Below are 24,468 nucleotides of genomic sequence, written 5' to 3' on the forward strand. Positions count from 1 at the left end.
TTTATAGACTATAAACGAGGTCTCATAATTATGACCAGAGGTAGCATTTGGCATATATCATATATTTTATGTGACGAAGGAATTACTACTTGCCCTAGCTTGTGCTTGAAACAAAGACTCTGATTGTAAGAATCTCTATAGTCATATTCTCCCACAGTCAAAGTTGAATAAATCCTTTAATATTTGATATTTTACATTTTTAATATTTGTTTTATATATGCTTAGCTTATAGATATTTATATATGTAACTAAAAAACAAAAAGATTTTTGTAGCAGGTTTAACGAGTGCGTAGCGACTCTTGCTAACAAACGCATCGCCGCGGTAAATTTTTAGCTTTTGTCAAAATCACTAGCCACTACTCATGTTAGTAGCAATTGCGACCACTACAAATACACTAAGATAACCGCGGCAACATAATATTTTCTTTATACTCCTCTAGTCATAAATATACGAATTATTTTATAATATAAATTATTGTAAAAAAATATGTCTTAAATTAAGGATCAGAGAAGTAGTTTGTATTTATTAAATAGATCAAAATATAAATCACATGTTACATAATATGTAATATTATATTATAAATTTCATGTTGTTTAGTAATCATATATAAGGAAAATTTTAGAAAAAGAACCCTGCAATTAGTATTTTTCAATTTAGGTGCCTAATACTCCAAAATAATAGAAAATGAAGTAAACTTAAATTGAAAATTTTAAATTCAAGAAAAATGATAAAAATGCCCTTTCATGAATAACAATTTTTTTCGATTGTAAAATAACAGGTATCAACTTAGGATTAACAATATAATTTTTCCTAACAATAATGATAATAACATGTCCTGATTGTGAAATAACATATGAAATAAAATGTGAATTAATTAAAAATGATAATAATTTATTTGAAAATAACAAGTCCTAATTGTGAAATTATAAGTCTCGATTTGGGATTAACGACACATTTTCTCTTGATTCTTAACAAGTGAAATAACATGTAAATTAATTAAAAATAATAACAATCTATCTGAAAATAATAAGTCTTGATTGTGAAATTATAAATCTCGATTTTGGATTAACAACAGATTTTTCAATGGGATTAACAAAGGGGTGTTTTTGATTTTTTTTTTTTTGAATTTTAAAATTTCAATTTTGGTTTACGTCCTTCTATGTCATTTTAAAGGGTTAGGTTCTTAAATTGAAAAATACTAATTTCAGTTTTTTTTCTGAAATTTTGCCTTACACATGTAGAAGTGCTATTGAATATAATCATCTCACCTTCACATAAATTTTGACGTTTCCTATGTGTTACAAGTTTGTCTATGTCCTCCTTCCAAGTATTTTTTCTTTTTTATCTTATTGGAATTTCCTCTTACATAGTGAAATAAGTATGCATTCAGTCTGTTAAACTATATCTTAAGTCTGACTGGATCGTATCTTTTGAGTTCTTATAAATGCACTAAAGAGTTATAAAACTACTTTCATTTTATATATATATATATATATATTTCATAGAGAAAGAAAAAAGAAAGTGGTGAATTAATCGTGATTAAATAACTTCCATATTCCCTTTGCGTGTAAAATCCATGGCAGAATCTCCCAGTTAAAGTACCAACAAAATCAACATAAGAAAAAACTAAACAGGGAAAAGCCATTAACATTATGGTAATGCTTAACATCACTTCTCTTGTTTAACAACAGTAAGCAATGGCCTCAACCCAATTGTAAGAGCGGATGTAGCTAACAAAGCGGCCTTTAGAATTCCAAACGCCTGCAAGATATTGAAACAGAGACAACAAATAGTTAATATTAGATCATTTAATTTGAAAACACTTCAGAAACCGATTGAAATTGAGAGAACATCAATTATCTAAGCTTAACCGTACCTCATTAACCCCAATACTTAAGTCCATCTCATCCAAGTCACGCTCAGCAACTTTGGATTCAACCAGAACTCATAAAGAAGATGGATATGAAAATGGTTCTACGCACAAATTATCCGTCACCATGAACCTTGTTCCTGACTTTACACAAACACCTACATTATTCCAGCGGAACTTCCTGATACATAAACTGGTAACAACTGGTTTCTGGCTTTTGTTGGTGCAATACGAGGATTGAGAAGGTTGTTCTTTAGATGACGAAAACTCCAATCGAAAACCCTAGTTTCATCCGAATCAGCGAAGCTCTTACAAAAGTTGTCAATACAGCCCAAACCGGAGTTTCCTTGTTCAAGAAGTTCAACTGCAGCTACTGGTATAGTCAAGAAACTGAGGAGTTGATCTATGAAATCCTCTTCCGCCTCAGCAAACGGTACTTTGCGCTCAGATTTTGACATCATTACCTTCAACTTCATCCTTAAACCCACGTTTCCTTTAACTTCATTGGTCTTTACATTATTGGACAGTACTTGGGTTTCGGAGTTCTGATAAATACGGAGTTTTTTGAGCAGGAATAGATCCGTAAGTGGTGTCTTTGAAAAATAATGAGACCTTCAGAAGATCCAATGCCTTAGTCAAAACCAAAAAACGCACACATGAAGGTTAAGACTTGATGAATTGAGCAATAAGAATTCAAATATATATAAACATTACAGGAAAGAGAAAAAATTCACATGGGAATTAAACTCAAACCTCTTTCTGAGTGATATTCAAAGTCAATCTTAATCTCTCATTAACATCTTCAATTCCGAGACTTCGTACCATCCACAACGTTGTATTCGTTTCGCTAAGCATTAATCTTAGATCATCAGAAACAATATAACAAGTCGTTTGACGAACATAGCCCTTAAAGCCCTTTGAGAAGGGTGTGTTGTCATAGTTACGTCAACCATTATTTTTGTAATAATCATCCATTGGGATCTTTGGATGAAGCAACATTTCTTTATCCCCATTTGCAGAAAAGTACTTCAGGCCCAGTTTTTCTACACTTTGACGCAGTGAGCTTGCACAGTTGAATCCGCAAGACTTTACAGAAGATTTCTCACTTACATGTTTCGAAACAGTTCCTAATGGCAATGTTAAGAAACTTTGTAGAACATCCACGAAGTCTTTTCCTGCTTCAGCGTACAGTACTTTGTTCTTATTCTTGTCCACGACCAGAGTAAACAAAATCTGCTTTTCGGATGACGACATGATCACATAAAAAGCAAAACTTACAGAGGTCTTTTTCTTTTATTTGGACTACCAAAGTGAACAAGTTTTGATCTTTCTGCAAAACACTATGGATATGGATTGATGCAGATTAAATTATTTACGCATTGAGATTAATTTCTCGTTTCCATAATGGCCTAGCCTCTTTAATCATGTTGATCTTTAAATGTTGGTTAGCGACTCCTCGTTTTATATACCTAGTCGTACTGACCTCTTTGGGAGGTGAGAAGCCAGAGGGGCCGTATCACGTACGAGACCATTTAATTTGATTAGGGGAAGGAAGAATTCCTCAAAAAGAAATTTCAAGTTATTAAAAAGTAAAGATTCCCCTAGCACCCTGATTTTTATACTGTGTGTCTAATACTTTAATCTTATTTTCTTATTCCATTCACCACCCCAATGTTATTTTTTCAATTACATCCACCACCTTGATCTTTAGGGTGCTGATGCACTAAAAAAAGATTAGGGTGCTGTACATACCAAAAAAATAAGATCAGCATGTAAATGTACCATAAAAAAAAAAACTAGAGTACTGGATACATTTGAGAAATAAGATTGATTGATGCATCTTTATCCATTATTAAATATAAAATGCGGATTCGGTAATTTGTTAGTAACCTTTATTTATCCATTTGAGGAAATAAATAAATGACAAGAATACGCAAGCCCATCATGATGCCTCAGCTTTAATTTGAGGAACCATAAAGGATGTTAGTTGGAGGATGGGGAAAAACGATGGGAGTAGGGCACTGGTCGTACATAAGTTGAAGTAAATGTCGGTAGTTTGAAAATAAGAAACACGTTCTATTAACATAAGAAAATAAGGATAAGAGATTACGGGGTGTTTGGATGAAACCAAATCATGGTTTGGAGAATAGCTTCTGGAGAATAGATTCTTAAAAAATTAGATTTTGTGAAGAATAGATTTTGTGAAAAAGTGATTCTGATAAATGAGAGTGTTCGGATAGTTGTTATCAGAAGAACTTTTTATATGTACAAATTTTACTAAAAAAAGCATAAGTTAATATGATAATTACATAAAAGATAAATGTTATAATATATTTTAATTTGAAAAAATAAAATTGTTAATAATATATTTTTTACCAACATAATTAATAATATATAAAATAATATAATTAATATGTATATATATTTATAAAATATAAGATTAAATATGTTTATAAAAAAAATAATTGAGGAATGTTAAAATCATATTATCGTTGAGATATACTCTACAGGCACAATTATACTCTCCCATTTGAGCCAGAAATAGAATGGATTCACTTTTTCTGAAACCATGGTTTTGAGCTTCAAACCATGGTTTTGACCCAAAACCATGGTTTCTGTTTTTTCCTGGGTATTTGGCCCTTTACAAGAGATTTAATTACTCTAAGGTCCATCGATCAGTAAAGAGTAAATAATGACAAGTTTTAAAGTAGGGAATGACATGACAATATACTTTAGTTTGTCACTTATCATTAAGACTTTTTAGTAATTAAATTTCTTTCTTAAGATCTTTTAGTAATTCTTTCAATAACGATCAAAGATATTTTCAATGGTTTGATACTCTTACGTTTCGATTTATAACTTGGTAATCTTTAATTTGAAAGCGAAATTCGTCATTAAAAAAAGAAATATTTAATTTGATAATAATATTGAATTTGACGTCATATTTCCTAATTTACAACTATAATTTCTGACTCCCAATTTGCAAGTGAGATTTATCAATCTATGAAAAAAAAATAATTGTCATGATTTCTAGGCAACCACTTGGATATGCGGTAGAAAAAGTAGATTATTTTTAATTTGGTTTTTAGAAAAGTTGGAATGGATAATATAATTTATATTTGGATTGGATTTTTGAAAAGTTAGCTTGTAAAAGTAGAAAAATTGTTTGGAATATAATTGAATATATAAGCTTAATTTGTAAAATTACCACAATGGGTATGACTTTTATTGAATAATAAAAAATGATAAAAAAAGAATTTACATAATATAATGAATTTAAATTATTATAATAGGAAGAAGTGAAATTTAATGACTGAAATATATTTTAAAAAATTAAAAATATTATAATAAAATTTGTAAATATAAAATGAAACATAATTTTAAAAAATTATAAATTATTTATATTGCAAATTTTTTTCCTGCGAAATTTGGAACACACATTTCAAGCTTTTTTCCTAACTGAATGTCATCTTCAGGGATGTGCTAATGGCAATGCTTTTCCTACTGAAATGTTAGAGCAGCTGCCTTTTCAATTTTGGACAGTAGTATATGAGAGTGGTTCACTGAAGTCGAGAAGGAGCGAGTGAGTGAGAAGAGTGAGAAAATGTTTTCTGACACAGTAATTATTGTATTACAATGATTCTCACCAGCCACAAGCACGCTAAAATTGTCCTTCTAATCCCACTTTTCGCTTATAAGTAGGATGCGTCAAAAGCTCAATCAAACATGTGCTTAATTGGCAAACGTGTTTGTTAGACCCAAGCTATTTTCAGGTTACTAAAACGCCCAACCAAACAAGCATTAAGTCGTTTTGATACGCCTGCTCCTGTTTTTTTTTTTTTTTTTTTCCAGATTATAAAATCATTTTCATAATATAACTTGCATTCTAAATTTTGAAATTGAAAAGCTAACTTGCCTATTCGATTGTATCCTATTCTATATCGGTGTTTCATCTCGATCCCGATCATTACAAAACATGATAGTCCTATCTTGAAAATTTTTGTTCAAGAGAGGACGAAACTTTCTCAAGGCGAGATGAGATGGAAAATGATGGTGTCCCATCTCAATCCCGTCACGATATATTATTTTTTAAAAATATTATATATTTATTTTTTTAATTATGTTGTTTACAGGTTCTTCTGTATAAATTATACTACCTCCGGTCCTAATTATAAGACCCAATTGACTTATTTGAGGAGATTAAGGAAGTAAGTTAAGTTAGTTATTTGCAATAAATAAGTGTTGTCATTCCTAAAATATCCTTGCTAATTAAGTGTATTGGCTAGAATTATCATTATTAGAATTGAAGGACTATCTTGGAAAAAAATGCATAAATATGAGAGACAAAATGGATTGGAGTCTTATAATTAGGACCAAACAAAAAGTCAAATAGGGTCTTATATTAAGGACCGGAGGTAGTATGATTTTTTTAGATGTTTTGAGGTTATTAATTTTTCTTTCTTTCGAGATTATAATAAAGGTTCTTTGCCAAATTTTGATCATTGCCAGATTTTTGGCCAACTTTTATCAATTTTTTAAATTTTCTTTGTGTAGAGTTCATCGTGAATTATTATATTTTATGTACAGTTGGTTTTGAATTGGGCGGAACGTATCAGGAATTATTATATTATTATATTTTATGTCCCGTCCAAATCATAAGGATAGAGATGTCCCAGTTTCATTCCGTTTTAGGAACTCACTTAAATGATGTGTTGAATGACGTAGATGAGAGTTATAAACTTATGTGTGGCAGGAGATGTCACTGTGAGACTAATTAGTACATTAGTTCAATTATGATTTAAAACAGAAATATTTCAAATTTTAATAAGAAAATTTCAATAATCATTTGCACTAAGCGAAGTGATTTAATTGCTTTTTCCTTAAAAATATATTGATTTAAAAACAAAAGATTATTAGAACCAGATTACTGTACATAGTCAATAACAAATGTTGCAAAATAATGCGTTACCCAAAAAATGTGGCGTTGTCTAAATTTAATGCTCTCAATTTAATGCGATGTCTCACCTGTCGTCCAATGGTTGATATTGATAGGTCAACGGCCAACCTTATTTTGTGTGCATTTTAGGAAACTTGAACGGTGCTTCCCCGGCTCCTTCTTATAAAAATAAGTCAGAGACCAAAGTTAGATTTATTCGTGAATATATAATTCAATTTACATCTCATATTTATCATTATTTTTAAATTAATTTATTTAATTTATAAACTGATATTTATAGGCTGATATTATGTAAGTATACTTTAAAGAAATTATGTCACATTTGTCATAATTAATTGATTTATTTAGTTTATTTAATCCACTCAAATTAGTTAATAAGTAAATCTTATATATAAATTTATCTTAAATAAATTTATCAATTAAAAAGAAAAAAATCTAAAATAAAATCATTCGAAGAAAAATCCCCCTAAAGCTAAAAGGAGAATTGCCATGAAGTCCTAAATAAAGAACATAATTATTAAATATCTCATTGTGTCGGCAACAACAAAGCATCTTTGCAAATAATGAAATGACAAATTTTAGGTAGTAAACGACAGCTGCTCACTTGTCATTTTGACTTCTTGATAATTATTTTTCTTCTCCAAAGCTAATGCCTAGACATTCCCAAGTCACAATATATCCTGCACAGCTCTCCCTCCCCTTCTCATCTCAAACTCAAACGCTCTTGTACAGTTAGGTAATTCCACTGTTATGTGCCACTCATGAATCCATTTTGAGAGTTTCAAGTTGAATAATTAGAAGAAGAAGGAGAGTCGAATTATGGTTGAATGCATAAAAATGGTTCTAATTTTGGCCATCCAAATAGTGAAGTGCTTCATTAGCTTCAAAAGTGTGAAAAAGATGGGCTAAATGTCACACCTCTCCTTATATACCATTATAAGTCATTTCATGACATTTCCAGAAGAGAAATTTTAAATTCAAGATTTTACTGTTTATCTGGTCTGTACACTAGTCATCCGAAAATAGGCCAACTTTAAAAATTCATAACTAAATCTAGAAAAATCGAAATGATGTGGTTCTAATTTTCATACGAAGCTTGCTAAGAGTTCTATGGAGGAAAAATAATCATTAGGTCCAATTCCATACAAAATAATTCCAGAAAATTCATCAAAATATACTATTCATTTGGTAAATTTTCGAATTTCCAGTATTTTTGCATAACTCTTAGCACACAACTCCAAATTTAATTAATTACCACTTGTTTTAAAGCTAAAAATGAGATCTTTCAGCCTGCAAAATCTCAGTTTTAAACTCTAATAATTCCTTGTTATTTTATTTGCCACAAGTTTGACACTTTTTAGGAAATTTCTATCCCCCTAATTACCACTTTCTTGATTTATTTCCTCTTTTTCCTTCATTTACATTCTTCCCACAATGCATCAAGTATAATTCCAATATTGGAACATGGAATAACAATATAATTTACATCAAAATGTCATCCATAACTTATCATAAAATTAACATAAAGTTTGATACACTAGACAAAAATTTTCTAACATAGCATAATATTCATACAGCTATTTCATGCCAAGGCCAATTCTTTCCCTTACTCCACACTTGGTCTACTTCCTAATTAGTGCATAAAATGACATAGGAGGAATGAGATTTTAGAGAAATCTCAGTAGCATATAAATTATAATTATCATGTAAATCAATGCAAGTTTAATTGTGACATGTCATGCAATCTAAACCATTCCCAACTGATAGGAATTCATGCCAAATATCATACAAGGAGAGGAACATCATATTATCCACATTGACATATCACAAAGCATTTCGCCAAAGTATAACTAATATCAATCAAACAATCAAGGTCACCACAAAGTTCCTTCAATCCAAGCAACAACAATCACAACAAACAAGCAAGATAAACAATCAAATTATAATTCAAAGCTACTTTTGTAAAGCTTGTCCAATTAATTCCTCCAAGGAACAAGGCTTCTCCTTAATTCCTCCTCTCAATGCCTATTAAACCAACCATAAACATAGGTCATATTAATCACAAAATAATTTGGTTTCAACACTTTTACATTAATTTAACAATTTCCCCCTTTTTTCTTTGATTTTTAACAAATTGATTCCTTCTTTAGAATCAATCATCTCATAGTTCAATTCTACACAATTTTTCTTGAGGAATCTAATGGTGCAATCAGATTTTTAAAAATAACACTCCTTGCCCATGAACTTCTCTTGGCCGAATAAGGGGCTATATGCTTCCAAAAATTCTATTTTTGATTTCAATGATTTTAAACACTTTTCAACAACATATCCTTACACAAAAACATGTTTTAAAGCTATTGGAATCATCAAATCAAGCAACATCAATTAGCTCCTGCATGAACAGTGCTGACCGAATTGCTTCCTCCAAAACCCTAATCTTAATTTCATCCAAAAATCAATCCATACACTGTTTAATCTCTCTTATTCCACTTGATTATTAAGGTTTCTATCCTTTCCTAAGCATCACACATCTCAACCAAAAATTTCAGAATTTTCCAGTATTTTCCCAAGCAAAAATCCTTATTTAATCCATGTAAAACTTAGAGAGAATGATGCTTAGACATACCTTAATGTTTTGTTGGTGTATGTTGGATTATTTCTTGCCTAAAACACCTCAAGATTTTGGAAAAATAGGGCTGGATGAACAATGTCAGATTCTCCCCTTATTTTCCCAATTTTCTAACATTTTTCTTGTATTTTCTAAGGGTATATATAGAAAATTCAAGTTTGCCCCTCCTGTCTTCAATTGGACGAAATTGGACACCTAATAAGGTGTATGTGGCAGCTATCAAGTGTCCAAAATATTCAGATCACTCCATGTGGCTTTTCTCTAGATTTTTCTACAAAAATATCCTTTAATTTTTGCATTTTTCTTTAATTAATTGAGACCTCCAGATTCTGAAAGAAATTGGACCCTTATTGGGTTCAATGTGGGCCCCACAAAAGGTTTGGTCTAGTCCAAAAATATGGCCCACAAACCAAATCACTATCTCAAATCAATTAGAAACTTTATCGGTTACTATTTACTAGTAGCATTCTATAATTTTTTCAGACCTCCAAAAATTTATTTCTCTTCATGATAATTCACATTTAAATATGGGAATATGATTTGAAAATGTTCATAATTTTTTGCCACCTCTAGGCATTTGTTTTGAATTTTCTCCAGTTAGGCCTCTATTGGTAGTTCTGAGAGAAAATAAATTCTCTAAAATTAATTTTTGAGCTTCCAAGGCCCAAAAATTATTTTATAAATTAAAATAAATATTTATATGAATTTTATATCAATCTTCCAAATTTATTGAGGCCTCTAACTAATTAAAATAATTATTTTCTTTCGATTTTCTAATATTTTTCCCAAAAACTTTGTTTACGGGAAATTCCGTAATAAATCATTTTCAGCGAAATTCCATCTTTTGGGCCTCAACTGAGTTTTTAAAACCTCTACTCTACACTTTTTTTATTTTTCAGGAATTTTCTGGAAATTTTTTCAAATTTTTCCGTTTTGCCCTTCCTAGACCGATAATTATAGAAATGTCAGCCCGAACCTTGTCACGATTTCATATCAAAAGTTGTTTCATTTCTCCGTCTAGTTTCTACATTGACCCTCATCCCAATTTTTGATTTCCTATAACTAGGTGAAAATTCTTGGAATGTGACACTAAATAAGTTTGACAATTCAACTCAGACTTTTAATGGGTTGGCCTAATTATTAACCCGTCCACCCTATCGATTTGGACAGCTTCACAAGAGTTTGCATCTATTTTATGTATATTATAGTCTCTCCCAAGAAAATCAACCAAACCTCATCACAACCTTCTTGCCATTCTACTGAACCCATTCTTTTCTTATATTGTATGAGAAATGGCAGAAGTTAAAGTTGAGATTGTATCCCTAGGCAGCATAAAGCAATTATCTGCAACTCCAAATCACCTTAAACACTTCCAAATTTCTCTCCTTGATGCGATAGCTACTCCTCCTTCTTTTTATCTTCCTATTGTTCTCTTCTACTTCGCTTTTGATCATGATTTTTCCAAACTATCTCAAAAGTTGAAGACTTCGCTATCTCAAATTCTCGTTCCCTATTACCCATTCAATGGAAGAATCAAAACAAACAAAAGCAATCTCTATGTTGATTGCAATGATGAGGGTGTCCTTTACCTTGAAGCTGGAGTACCCTCAAAGCTTTCATATTTTCTCAAGAATAATACCAACCAACAACTCAATAAGATTAAAGGGTTTCTTCCATTAGATCCCTATAAGCCTAAACTAGATGATGAAGAAGATTGTCTAATAATGGCTGTTCAGGTTACTGAGTTGGGCTGTGGGGGTATAGCAATTGGTGTGTGTATCTCACACAAGGTTTGTGAGGCAACATCAGTAGCTTCATTCCTCAAAGCTTGGCCTCAAAAGGCAATGGAAGAAGGAAGTGAAGTGGCCTCTTCTTCACCTCTTAATATGGAAGCTTCTTTGCTTTTTCGCCCAAGGGCATAGAGATGGACTTCAATGACATGATAGGTGAGAAGAATATTACAACAAAGAGATTCCCTTTTAGTGAAAATAGCTTATGCAAATTGAAAGAAGAAATTTCAAGTGGTTATGGCTTTAAGCCGCTAGAATCAAAGTTGTGACAACTTTGATATGGAAATCAGCATTGGAAGCTGCAAGAACCACAGAGCAAAGTGACAAAAGTAGTTCATTTTTGTTACATGCTCTGAACATACGAAGCCGAATGTTGCCGCCATTGCCAGAGAATTCATTAGGTGACAATAGCACGTTTCACTTATTGATGTAGTTATAAATTATTTTAATGGTTTTTTTAATTTGAACTTTTGCATTATCAAAATACAGGTATCTCCGTTACATGAAGTTGACAAAGAAATGAAGGCGGAACTACATGACTTGGCTGAATGATAACCTCTCAAAATTCCTAATGAATTAAGCTGATTTAACGCTCTTTTATTGGGTTTATAAGTCAATTTTGCAGGAAACAAAGCTTGAGGAGAGTAAAGAATGGAAAAAAGCTGAAAAGAAGTCATCCGCCGCGGCCTCTGGAAGAAAACGCCGCGGCGGATCAAACAGAAAGGGAGGAGTGCGCCTCTGTGAAATTCGCCGCGGCGCCTTGTTGAATCCGTCGCGGCGCCCAAGCTATCTCGGAGGAAACCTGTTTGGTGAAATCTGCCGCGGCCAATTATCACGTGCGCCGCGGCACCTGGCCCCTCGTAGCTATGCGTTTTACTTGCTAACTTAAAAAATTAGGGCATATAAAGGTAGATACTCGGTTTTCTGGAGAGAGTTCGACTTTTGGAGTAATTTTGGAGGCTAGCTCTGCTAGGGTTTGGAGTTTTGGAGGCTTGGAACCTTTGGGCTTGAAGCTAGAAGAGATTCAAAGCTTGTAACTTGAATTTTCTGGGTTTCCTTCTTCTTCCCTTCTTGTTTCTGCTATGACTACTAGATACTCTTATAGTTGTAGTTCTTTACTCGATATGTATAGCTAAATCCGTTTTTCTAGGGTTATTTTGATCTATTGTATGGATTGAGGCTTGGTTTTACTATCTCTTGAGTGTTAATGATAATATTCAGTCGTTTTTACTTTGAGCTTAATGCTTCCTTTTGTCTGGCCATCATTTGGATTGATTGATTGATTAGTTTAACTTGAGAAAGTTAAACTAATTCGTGAATTTAGGTAAAAACATGCTAGTCCAAAAATTTAATTGAGTGAATAGATGGTTTGTCGATGGATCAGAGATGTATTTGTTGACCTAGCATAGACTAAATAGGTTTTGGTTTTTAAAGTGCAACCTTTTCAAACAAATACAAGAGATTGCTGTGTTTTAATTGTGTTTGCAAACATTTGGTTTTGACTTGAGAAAGCTTAATCAATTCTGTAAACCCAGGCTAACTAAACTTATTGTAAAGCACTACTTGAGAAGTAATTAACCCAGTTTCATGAAGTACTTTAGTGAAGAATAACCCTAGTCTCTTAATTGTTTCAAGGTCAATTTGATTTTATATTGCTTTAAACCATTGTTTTCTTAATTTCATTTCACAAACTCTTTTACAACAATTATTTCACTTAACCTAATCAAATACACAATTATGATTTTTCAACTCATCTAGTCTTAGTCTCTGAGGGAATGATACTTTTTATATTACTTGCGACCCGTCCACTTGCGGTCAAGTTATTTGGTGAACAAGTTTTTGGCGCCGTTGCCGGGGACTAACAGCTAGAGTGTTTGAGGTTGATTGTCCTTATTGTGTAATTGGTTATGCTTAAGTTTCAATTAGCATTTATAGTGGATATAGGTAGTAGTAGTAGTTATTTTGTTCATTTCTCTTGATAAGTTTGATACTTTTGTTGTTGATTTGAATGTGCAAGTAACCCCTGACGCATGCAAGGAAGATTGGAAGTTATTGTGGAAGAAGTTACTAAAGAAGTATCCAGGTCGGGAGAAACTGAAAACACACCGGAGATTCAACAACAACCTCAGTTACTTCCACCGTCGCCGCCACCACCACCACCACCTGAATCAAAATCAGAAGAAAACATGGCGGAGGAAGATGAGAACGATGTGTACACCCTGGATGACTATTTGGATAAAGAAGGGCAGACTTTTCACTCAAGTATCCGGCTACCAGACATTCAAGCCAGGAATTTTGAAATCAAGCCTGTTATGATTCAACTACTGGGGATGATGGGTACTTTTGAAGGAAATTTTAAGGATGATCCGAATGAGCATTTGACCAAGTTTATAGAGGTTTGTGAGAACTTCAAACAAACTGGGGTTACTAAAGATGCACTGCGATTGAGATTGTTCCCTATGTCGCTATCTCACAAGGCGAAAACGTGGTTGAATTCTTTACTTGAACACTCCATTAAGACTTGGGATGAGCTTGTATCTAAGTTCAAGGCCAGATTTATTCCAAGGGGCAAACATGCTACATTAAGGGGTGAATTGCTTTCTTTCGAGCAGCATCCGGATGAGTTATTTTACGAGGCTTGGGAAAGATTCAAGGATATGTGGAGAAATTGTCCAAATCATGAGCAAAAGAAGTATGTTTTAATGGAAGCCTTCTGGAATGGGTTGAATGATCAGACAGTGACAATGCTGAATACCGCTTCAAACGGAGGAATCAGAAAGATGAAGGTAAATGAGCTATATGAACTGTATGAAGAGGTGGCATCTAGCACTATGCAACAGTATAACAAGAGAAGGCAAAGTTCTGGGAGATATAAGGAGCCTAGTTCTTCATCATCAAGGGATATTGCATCGCAACTTGAAGCAATATCTAAGAGATTTGACAATATGGAATTGCAGATTAAGAAAGGAAATGCTGCAGGAGTTCATGCACTTCAGGCTCCGGGATACACTTGTGACCATTGTAATGAGAAACATCATTCTGATCAACGCCCATACACCTTGGAGACAGTCAATTATATGAATAATGCGCAGTGAAGACCACAAGGAAGACCTTATTCTCAAACTTACAATCCAAATTTGAGAAATCATCCAAATTTCTCTTGGCGAAATGGGCCAAGTTTGAATCCTCCACAAATATTACCATCTGGTGCTAAACAAATGGGGCCTCCTGGTTTTCAAGGTCAACCACAGCAGCATCAATTGCAACAGCAGCATCCTCAAAAGGAAGAATCTGAAATTGAGAAGATGTTTGCTCAACTATTAGCAAATCAAGAATCTGTAAGGGCTGAGAATAAGGCAACATTTTCTCTCCATGAAACTGCCATCAAGAATCTCGAGGTGCAAATGGGTCAACTGGCTTCATGAATGAATGTACTCACAAGAAGCAGCTTACCAAGTGATACCATTCCCAATCCAAAAAGGGATGGTAATGAAGAGTGCAAAGCGATCAGTTTGAGAAGTGGAAAGCAATTACCTGACATTTAGAGGCCTAGTCAAACCGGCAAGGACATCACTAATAGTATGGCGACTGACCTTGATACCAATGAGCTTTCAGAAGAAGGTGGTATAGTAGAAGAGGAAGAAACCAAGAAAAGGAAACAAACAGAAGAAAATCTCACTGATGTGGTTCGAGGAAAGAATGTAGAGGGTGAAATGGTTGATGATAAAAAGAGGAAGACAACTCCCCCTCTTGCTACACAGATGCCGCCACTTCCGTTTCCTCAAAGGTTCAGGAAAATAGATGAAGATGTCCAGTTCAAGAAATTTGTGGACATGTTTAAGCAATTACACATCAACATCCCGTTTGCTAAAGCATTAGAGCAGATGCCTAAGTATGCTAAGTTTCTTAAGGATGTTCTCTCCAAAAAGAAGAGATTTGGTGAATTTGAAACGATGGCTCTGACTGAAGATTGTAGTGCCATCTTGCAGCGAAAACTCCCACCCAAATTGAGAGATCCAGGCAGCTTTTATATTCCATGCAACATAGGCAAACACTTCAATGGAAAAGCCCTATGCGATTTGGGAGCAAGTGTTAACTTGATGCCTCTAGCTGTATTCAATCGATTAAATTTGGGTGAAGCAAGGCCAACAACTGTTACACTGCTCTTTGCTGATAGAAGTATCTCATATCCTAAAGGGATTGTAGAAGATGTCTTGGTAAAGGTAGACAAATTCATATTCCCAGCTGATTTTATTGTGTTAGACTGTGAGGTAGATTGGAATATCCCCATTATTTTGGGACGGCCATTCTTAGCTACTGCAAGAACCCTCATTGACGTAGAAAAGGGTGAGATCACCATGCGAGTAAATGATGAGAAGGTGATATTCAACATGAATCAAGCCTTGAAGTCTACAGTGCAAGAGGAGTTGATTAACTCTTTGACCAAAGACCCATTAGAAGCATTGTTGATTGGAGAAACAAGTAGTATTGATGGCAAGATTGAAGCTTATGCAGAAATGATGAGTATTGAAGCATTTCCGTATCGAAAAGCTAAGACTTTTGAGCCTCTGGATGTGACTAGTGCTTTAAGCTCTCCTCTAAAGCCTTCTGTAGATGAACCGCCGGTGTTGGAGTTGAAGACTTTACCATCACATCTCAAGTATGCCTACTTGGGTAATTCTACTACATTACCTGTGATTGTTTCTTCTCATTTGTTCACATTGCAAGAAGAGAAATTGTTAAGGGTCTTGAGACACCACAAGAAAGCTATTAGGTGGTCCATAGCTGACATCAAAGGGATCAACCCTTCTATTTGTATGCACAAGATTTTATTAGAGGATGGTCGCAAACCTTCTATTAAGCATCAAAGGAGATTGAACCCGGTTATGAAAGAAGTAGTCAAGAAGAGATCCTGAAATGGCTTTCTGCTGGCATAGTCTACCCTATTTCTGATAGTTCATGGGTGAGCCCAGTTCAATGCGTCCCTAAAAAAGGCGGTATAACTGTAGTGGCTAACACCCAAAATGAGCTAGTTCCAACTCGTATTGTGACTGGGTGGAGATTTGCATGGATTATCGAAAGTTAAATACAGCAACCAGAAAAGACCATTTCCCGCTGCCATTTATTGATCAGTTGTTGGATAAACTTGCTGGGCAAGAATTCTTTTGTTTCTTGGATGGGTATTCAGGATACAACCAAATTGTAATAGCCTCAGAAGATCAAGAGAAAACAACCTTTACTTGTCTATATGGCACGTTTGCTTTCAAAAGAATGCCATTTGGTCTTTGCAATGCTCCAGCAACATTCCAAAGATGCATGATGGCCATCTTTGCTGACATGATTGAGAAAACAATTGAAGTGTTCATGGATGACTTCTTTGTTTTTGGAGATTCTTTTGATTGTTGTTTAGATAATTTGGCGGCTGCTTTGCAAAGATGTGAAGAAACTAATTTGGTTCTGAATTGGGAAAAATGTCACTTCATGGTGCAAGAGGGCATTGTCCTTGGTCATCGAGTATCCAAACAAGGCCTAGAAGTTGATAAGGCAAAGGTATCTGTTATTGAGCAATTGCCTCCACCAACAAGTGTTAAGGGTATTAGAAGCTTCTTGGGTCACACGGGATTCTACCGTCGTTTCATTAAAGATTTCTCTAAAATTACTAAGTCTTTGTGCAATTTGTTGGAGAAAGATAGAGAGTTCAAGTTTGATGACACTTGTATGAACTCTTTTGAAGAATTAAAGAAGCTCACCTCAACACCAATTTTAGTGGCACCTAATAGGGAGCTACCCTTCATCATTATGGCAGATGCTAGTGATTTTGCCGTTGGAGCAGTTCTAGGACAAAAAGTAGAAAATGTCTTCCATCCCATCTACTATGCTAGTAAAACTTTGGACAGAGAAAGAATTGCTTGCAGTGGTGTTTGCTTGTGAGAAATTCTGGTCTTATATTGTGGGCACCAAAGTGACTATCTATACAGACCACTCTGCCCTAAAGTACTTGTTTACCAAGAAAGATTCCAAAGCACGCCTGATTCGATGGGTCCTTTTGCTTCAAGAATTTGACTTGGAAATTGTTGATAGGAAAGGCACTGAGAACCAAGTGGCAGATCATCTATCTCGATTAAGTAGTGAGGCTACACATGATCATTGTCAAAAGATCAATGCATCTTTTCCCGATGAATGCTTGTTCTTTGTGGATAACTCAACTACTCCATGGTATGCAGATCTGGTTAATTATCTGGTTTGTGGAACTCTGCCACTAGACCTTAACTCCCATCAAAAGAGGAAATTTCTTCACGATGCAAAGATGTACTTCTGGGAAGAACCTTACTTGTTCAAAAGATGTGCTGATTAGATGATAAGAAGATGTGTTCCAGAAGTTGAGCAGCAAGATATTCTAGAGTGTTGCCACTCTTCAGCTTATGGTGGGCACTTTAGAGGAGAGAAAACTGCTGCCAAAGTCCTTCAAAGTGGTTTTTATTGGCCTTCACTATTTAAAGATGCATATGCCTTTGTGATATGATGTGATCGGTGTCAACGAGTGGGAAACATATCAAGAAGGAATGAAATGCCTCTGAATAATATTCTGGAAGTTGAACTCTTTGATGTATGGGGAATTGACTTCATGGGCCCGTTTCCAAAGTCTCTCAATCAAGAGTACATTCTGGTTGCTGTGGACTATGTCTCGAAATGGGTTGAAGCTACTGCATGTGTATCCAGTGATGCTAAAACGGTGATCAAATTCTTAAAGAAAAACATCTTCACTAGATTTGGAGCACCTCGGGCTATTATTAGTGATGGCGGTTCTCACTTTTGCAATCATCAATTTCAAGCTCTGATGAAGAAATATGGTGTAAAGCACAGGGTAACTTTGGCTTATCATCCTCAGTCAAATGGCCAAGCAGAAATATCCAACCGAGAGATCAAAAGCATCTTGAGAAGGTAGTAGGTGCAACAAGAAAGATTGGTCATTAAAACTGGATGATGCTCTTTGGGCCTACAGGACAGCATATAAAACTCCGATTGGGATGTCTCCCTATCGGTTGGTGTTTGGAAAAGCATGTCATCTGCCTGTAGAATTGGAACATGGAGCTTATTGGGCCATAAAAAAGCTCAACTTTGACTTTCAAGTGCTGGTGAAAAAAGGCTTCTTCAACTAATGAATTGGAGGAATTTGCCTTAATGCCTATGAAAGTGCAAGGCTCTATAAGGAACGGACCAAGAAGTATCATGATCAGAAAATTATCCCCAAGGTCTTTGAAGCGGGACAAAAGGTGTTACTTCATAATTCCAAATTGAGATTATTTCCGGGCAAACTCAAATCACGTTGGTCAGGGCCATTCACTGTGGTACAAGCTGCTAACCATGGTGCGGTGGAGCTGGAAAATGAAAAAGGTGAAAGATTTCATGCAAATGGCCATCGTTTGAAGCATTATTGGGGTGGAAAGGTGGATCGTCAAGTTTCTACAATCTACTTTGCTGAACAATCATAACAGAGCTGAAGAGTCAGGCTGAAGACTATAAACCAAGCGCTACTTGGGAGGCAACCCAAGCTCTAAACTTGCCTTTGATGTGTTTCTTTTATTTCAGTTTTGTTTTAGTAGATTTACGTTTGATCTTTGTTTTTGTAGGCTTTTGGTTTATTCCTCAAACCTTGGAGCTTAGCAGGAGTGGTTGATTTCTAATTAGCGCAACCAGGGAAGTGTACATAACCTTAATCTCCAGCAGTGGCTTGACCTTGATTGGTTTAAATTTGTGTTAAATTGAGACTTGTGGGTTTTGCTTTTATGTGGTTGTTTGTGTTGTGTTTGTTTTTATGCTTGTGCTTGTGTTTAGTCTTGTTTTATTGTGTGTAAGGTGTTTGATTGTGGTAGGTCCAGTTGTGTTCATTAATTTTTCATTTAGGCCTTCCCTGTGTGAGGCGCCGCGACGCTTTTGATAAGAAGCCGCGGCGCCTCGGCTGTTTCAGAGTGCCCTTTCTGTAATAGGCGCCGTGGGCCCTGAGATAATCCGCCGCGGCGTTTGGACATAGAGGCCGCAACGCGCTTTCTTTAACTAGAGTGTGCAATTCTATAAAAACCACCGCGGCGCCTTATCGCAGTCTCAAATCTTTTTCTTTGTGTTCCCTGTTTTAACCTTGCTCATTTGTCTCAATACCCACTTTGCCCCAGTGTACACTACAAGAAAATGTTAAAGTAGCAGCGGAACATTTCTAGCGGTTCAACAAAACCGCTAGAAATTCCAGATATTTCTAGCAGTTTTCATAAAAACCGCTGCAAAATACAGACGGTTTGACCATTGCCCGCACATTTCTAGCGGTTACCACCTAACCGCTAGAAATTAGAGCTAGAAAATTCCCGGGTTTTGGCGGGAACTTGGCGCCAAATTTGTAGCATTTATTTTCTAGCGGTTCAGGCCAATAAACCGCTAGACACTGAAAATTTCTAGCGGTTGATGCATGAACCGCTAGAAATATTTTTCATTCCCGAGGAGTTTAGAAATTTCTAGCGGTTCTGGACTGAACCGCTAGAAATTTCTGGCAATTCTCGAGGCCCTTGTGACCGTTGGGAATTTCTAGCGGTTTGGTCCAGAACCGCTAGAAATTTCTAGCGGTTCTGTGGTAAACCGCTAGAAATTCTCGGTCTATATAAACCCCCCCACTCTCACTTCTTCAATCGTTCTGGAAGCGAAGCTCTGCTGAATTTTCTCCACAAACATATTCGAGTTCTGATTCAGTTGCAGATCCTTATTTTCAGGTAAAAATAGTAATTTATTGATAAATAATTTTTATTTTATGTTTTATTTTATTTATTTTATTATGTTGTAGCTTATAAATAATTTTTCTTTTTATTTTATTTATAAATAATTACTATTTGTTGTTATTAGGATGACTCGTCGACACGGGAAAGACCTAGTTGATCCTGAGAGAGCTGGACCCAGTGAGGTTCATCATGATGCTGGTGAGCCATTCCCCAGCATTCATGACTACGATCTCAGCGAGGAGGATATCCTCAGTTTTATGGAGCAGGATGATGTTGAGCGGACTGAGGAGGCTCATTTTACTGGGGATGAGCAACCCCATGCTGATGCTGATGCTGCTGACGAGGAGGAGGAGGAGGAGCAGGATCAGGGGAATGAGTATCCCCAGGCTGCGCAGCGTCCTGCTCCGAGACGTCAGGCTGGTTATGAGGTGGAATTTGTCGGTAAGTATTTATTTAACTTTTTAAAGTTTTGATCAGTATTTAATTTATATAGAAATTGTATTAATTTATTGATATATAATTTATTTCTTAATTAAATTTTGCAGACACTGAGGGGAACAGGTCCTATCGGAGGCTGACAGCCAGAGAGCTGTCTATGATGACGAGCGGACAAGTGGTTGTGCTGCTCAATGAGTTGGGCCAACCGACGAAGAAAGGTGGCCAGTTGTACAACAAGTACGTGCGCCTCCTTGGTCAGCAGTGGACGCTGTTCCCCATCTACGTGCAGGACTGGAAGAAGATCACCCCAGACAAGAAGCAGCAAGGCTGGGAAATGATGAAGGTAATATAAAATTGTTATTTATAATTTTTTTAATTTAAATAAATGATTATATATTTTGTTTTCAAATAATTTAATTGTTTGATTATAATTTTTATTTATTTAATTTGTTTGTTATTTATAATATTTTTAAAAGTAGTTAAATGAATATATATATTTTTATTTAAATTATTTAAAAGTAGTTAAATGAAAATAATTTGTTATTGATTTCATTAATTTATTACTTATAATAATTTTAAATTTAGTTGAGTAAAAATATTTTTTCATTTAAATTACTTAATTGTTTAATTATTATTTGTTTTTGATTAATTTATATTTTATTTATAATATTCTTAAATTAGTTAAAACTAATTATTTTTTTTTATTATTGAAATTGCTTAATTATTTGTTTATAATTTGTTATTTAGTTAATTTATTATTTTAATCATAGAGTAAATTTATTCTGGGGGAGGAGTTGAGGGCTGACACGATCAAGAGGCTTGGGATGGCATGGAAGAACAGGAGGGCCGACCTGTGGAGGGAGAAGAAAGGTGACGGGACGAGGCCCCTCCAGGAGATACTGGCAGATGTACCTGGTGGAGTCCCGGACCAAGACTGGTCCAGTTACGTCTATTTTAGGATGACGGCTGACCAGATGGTATGATAATATTGTATTAATTATAATTTCTTTATTTTTTATCCGACTTGACTCATTTAATTTAATTTTTTTACATTTTGCTTCAGGCTCTTTCTAGGAGAAATGCTGGGAGCGTCAGGCATCAGACGATACGTCATAGGGCTGGATCCAGGAGCTTTGCGATCACTTATGACGAGATTGTGAGTACTTGAAATAAATTTATTAAATATGTATATGTATTTAATTTGTAACTAATTATTTCTTTGATTTCATTTACAGAGGGAAAAGACGCAGCAGGAGCGGGGATACACGCCCACTTATGGCGAGATGTGGCCGATGGTGTATAGACCCCGAGACGGGCGTGCGTCGGATGAGGTTGAGGAGATAGCGGTAAGTAATAAATTAAATATTAATATAATATCACAGTGTAGATATCATTATATTATAATTAACTTCTTTATATTAATTTTGGTAGGCACGGATGACTCAGGTCGATTCCGAGTTGCGTGAGTCTCAGGGGTCTGCCTTGGATCCCACCGCCTCACTTTTAGCGGGTCGTGGCCGGCCGCAGCACCCTGGTCGAGTTAGCGGGCTTGGACTTGGACCTACACCGACTAGGTTGCCCCGCTCAAGTGGCGCTGGCCCTTCATATACTGCTGGGAGCTCTCATGCGAGTGCGAAGCGGCCGGGTTCCTCATCCTCAGAGGAATTGCGAGAGGAGCTCAGACAAGAGTTCGAGGCCAGGATGGAGGCCAGGATCGTGGAGCGTGATCGTCAGTGCAGGAGCGTGATCGTCAGCTCCAGACGCAGCTTGACCAGCTCTTGGCAGCTGCTACGGCTCTGCGTCATGTGGTGGTCAGTATAGCTCCAAACATCTCGGTTCCTGACATCCCCGACCTACACCTGCCACCAGTCCCGCCCCTACCCCCCATCCGCCAGTCCAGTCCCAGCAGGTTGAGCGGCCTGCCCACCCCCAGCCGGAGGATCCAGCAGAGGATGATCACGATGATGCTGCTTCTGCCCCCCACCCATGATTTGCTTTCATTGTATGGGATTTTATTAGAATCTTGATTTTACGGTTTTATATACTATTTAGATATTTATTTAAATTTTATATTTATTTGTTTACTTTATTGATTTATTTCTATAATTTTATTTATGTCAAGTACTAATTAATATTGAAATATTTATTTATTTATTACAACATCAACATTACAATTTATTAAACACGTTAAACATGTTTATTAATCAAAATAATTCTATAATCATTTATTAATTTAATAAATATTTATTTTTGTAATGTTATTAATTTATTGTGCAGTATTTCTATTTAATATTTAAAAATAATATCGTTTGTAGCGGTTTTAAAACCGTTAGAGAATTCAACTGAATTTTAACCATCGTGAAAATTTCTAGCGGTTTCATAAACCGCTAGAAAATTAGCAAAATTGCTAATTTTCTAGCGGTTCTTGTAAACCGCTAGAAAATTAATTTGCAAGAACCGCTAGAAAATTATCTCATTTTCTAGCGGTTTACATGAACCACTAGAAAATTAGCAAGTTTTGCCTAATTTTCTAGCGGTTTAATAACCGCTAGAAAATTCAAAACCGATGGAGACAAAATTCCCGTTAACCCGCTAGAAATTTCTATCGGTTTGTAACCGATATTTAGAATTTCTAGCGGTTAATAACCGCTGGAAAATGAAAATTTCCGTTAAAACCGCTACAAATTTGTAGCGGTTTTGTAACCGCTACAAAAAAATGACCGTTCCACCAGCCTCCTTTATAAGCTGAAGCACTCCAACTGAATTCCATTTTAACTTCTCTTTGAGCTCTGTGTCATATTTTCACGAAATTTGAGCATTATTAGTGATGGATAGGTCATGGATCAACTTGCACCGGTCGACTCCGCAATACTTGGCTGGTCTAAACTATTTCTTGGATTTTGCTTTTGCCAATGCTGCCGTAAATGGTAAGATTCAGTGTCCCTGTCCTAAATGTAATTTCAAAAAGTGGCATCCCAAAGATATTGTTAGGGAACATTTAATCTTTAAGCCTTTTCCGCGAGAGTACGTATTTTGGCAACTACATGGGGAACGGCTAGATATGGGTGCTGAGTCAGTTCCAGTAGTTTCACGGATGGGAGTTCGAGTGGATGAAGCCGATGCCGTGAATGATGCTGTGCGTGATGCTTTTGGTGTTCACGAAAGCTCGAATCCCAACGAAGATGAAGTAGAGGGACCTCAACCGGAGTTTCTAAGAAACGAAACTGCTCGGGAATTTTTTGACCTCATGACCGAAGCTGACAAGCCTCTTTATTCTGGGTGTACAAAGTATTCGAAGTTGTCATTCTTGGTGAGGCTGTATCACATCAAATGCTTGTGCGGTATGACTGACAAGGCGATGTCTATGTTGCTGGAATTACTGGGAGATGCTTTCCCCCAAGCTGAATTCCCTCCATCTTTTTACGAAGCAAAAAAGATTATTAACAAGCTTGGCTTGAACTATAAGAAGATAGATGCATGCCCAAACGACTGTATGCTATACTGGGGAGATGATGCCAACAAAGAGATTTGTACGAGATGCAAGACGTCACGCTATAAGTCGGTACGGAAGGGCAAGAAGCAAAAGAAGAAACCGGCCAAAATTCTCAGGTACAAATTATTACAGCGTGTTACTTGTTCCGTCTCTAAAAATTTCGATATTTGAAATTCTTAAAACAATTTATGTCATCAATTTTCTTAAATTGAGTCAATATTTAGTATTTAAATATTCGGTATTTTAAATTTTTAATATATTATTTTCTTAGATACTTTCCTTTGAAACCACGGTTGCAAAGAATGTATATGTCATCAAAAATGGCTCAGCACATGAGGTGGCACGCGACTGAGGAAAACCTAGATGGTAGGTTAAGGCACCCACGAGACTCGGAGGCGTGGAAAGCGTTTGATGCGAAATTTCCAGACTTTGCCAATGATCCTAGAAATGTACGTCTTGCATTGGCAACCGATGGTTTTAATCCCTTCGGAAACATGAGCACAAGTTACAGTATCTGGCCGGTGGTGT

The 24,468-nt window shown here is 35.5% G+C and overlaps 2 protein-coding genes and 1 pseudogene across 2 annotated transcripts; all 3 read left to right on the forward strand.

Moving 5' to 3' along the window:
• The first annotated feature begins 10,749 nt into the window (after window positions 1-10,749).
• On the forward strand, window positions 10,750-11,379 carry LOC114750862 (vinorine synthase-like). Its single transcript, XM_028939498.1, has one exon. The coding sequence runs from the start codon at window positions 10,750-10,752 to the stop codon at window positions 11,377-11,379; it is 630 nt and encodes a 209-aa protein (XP_028795331.1).
• A 3,449-nt stretch (window positions 11,380-14,828) lies between these two features.
• Window positions 14,829-17,602, forward strand: LOC114750863 (uncharacterized; annotated as a pseudogene).
• Window positions 17,603-17,815: 213 nt separating this feature from the next.
• On the forward strand, window positions 17,816-18,740 carry LOC114750864 (uncharacterized). The gene is made up of 2 exons (XM_028939500.1): window positions 17,816-18,189; window positions 18,443-18,740. The coding sequence occupies exons 1-2, from the start codon at window positions 17,816-17,818 to the stop codon at window positions 18,738-18,740; spliced, it is 672 nt and encodes a 223-aa protein (XP_028795333.1).
• The last annotated feature ends 5,728 nt before the right edge of the window (window positions 18,741-24,468 follow it).

Source organism: Neltuma alba, unplaced genomic scaffold, assembly GCF_004799145.2.
Source record: "Neltuma alba isolate B1F8T4 unplaced genomic scaffold, ASM479914v2 tig00006659_pilon, whole genome shotgun sequence".
In the NCBI taxonomy this organism is placed as follows: domain Eukaryota; kingdom Viridiplantae; phylum Streptophyta; class Magnoliopsida; order Fabales; family Fabaceae; genus Neltuma; species Neltuma alba.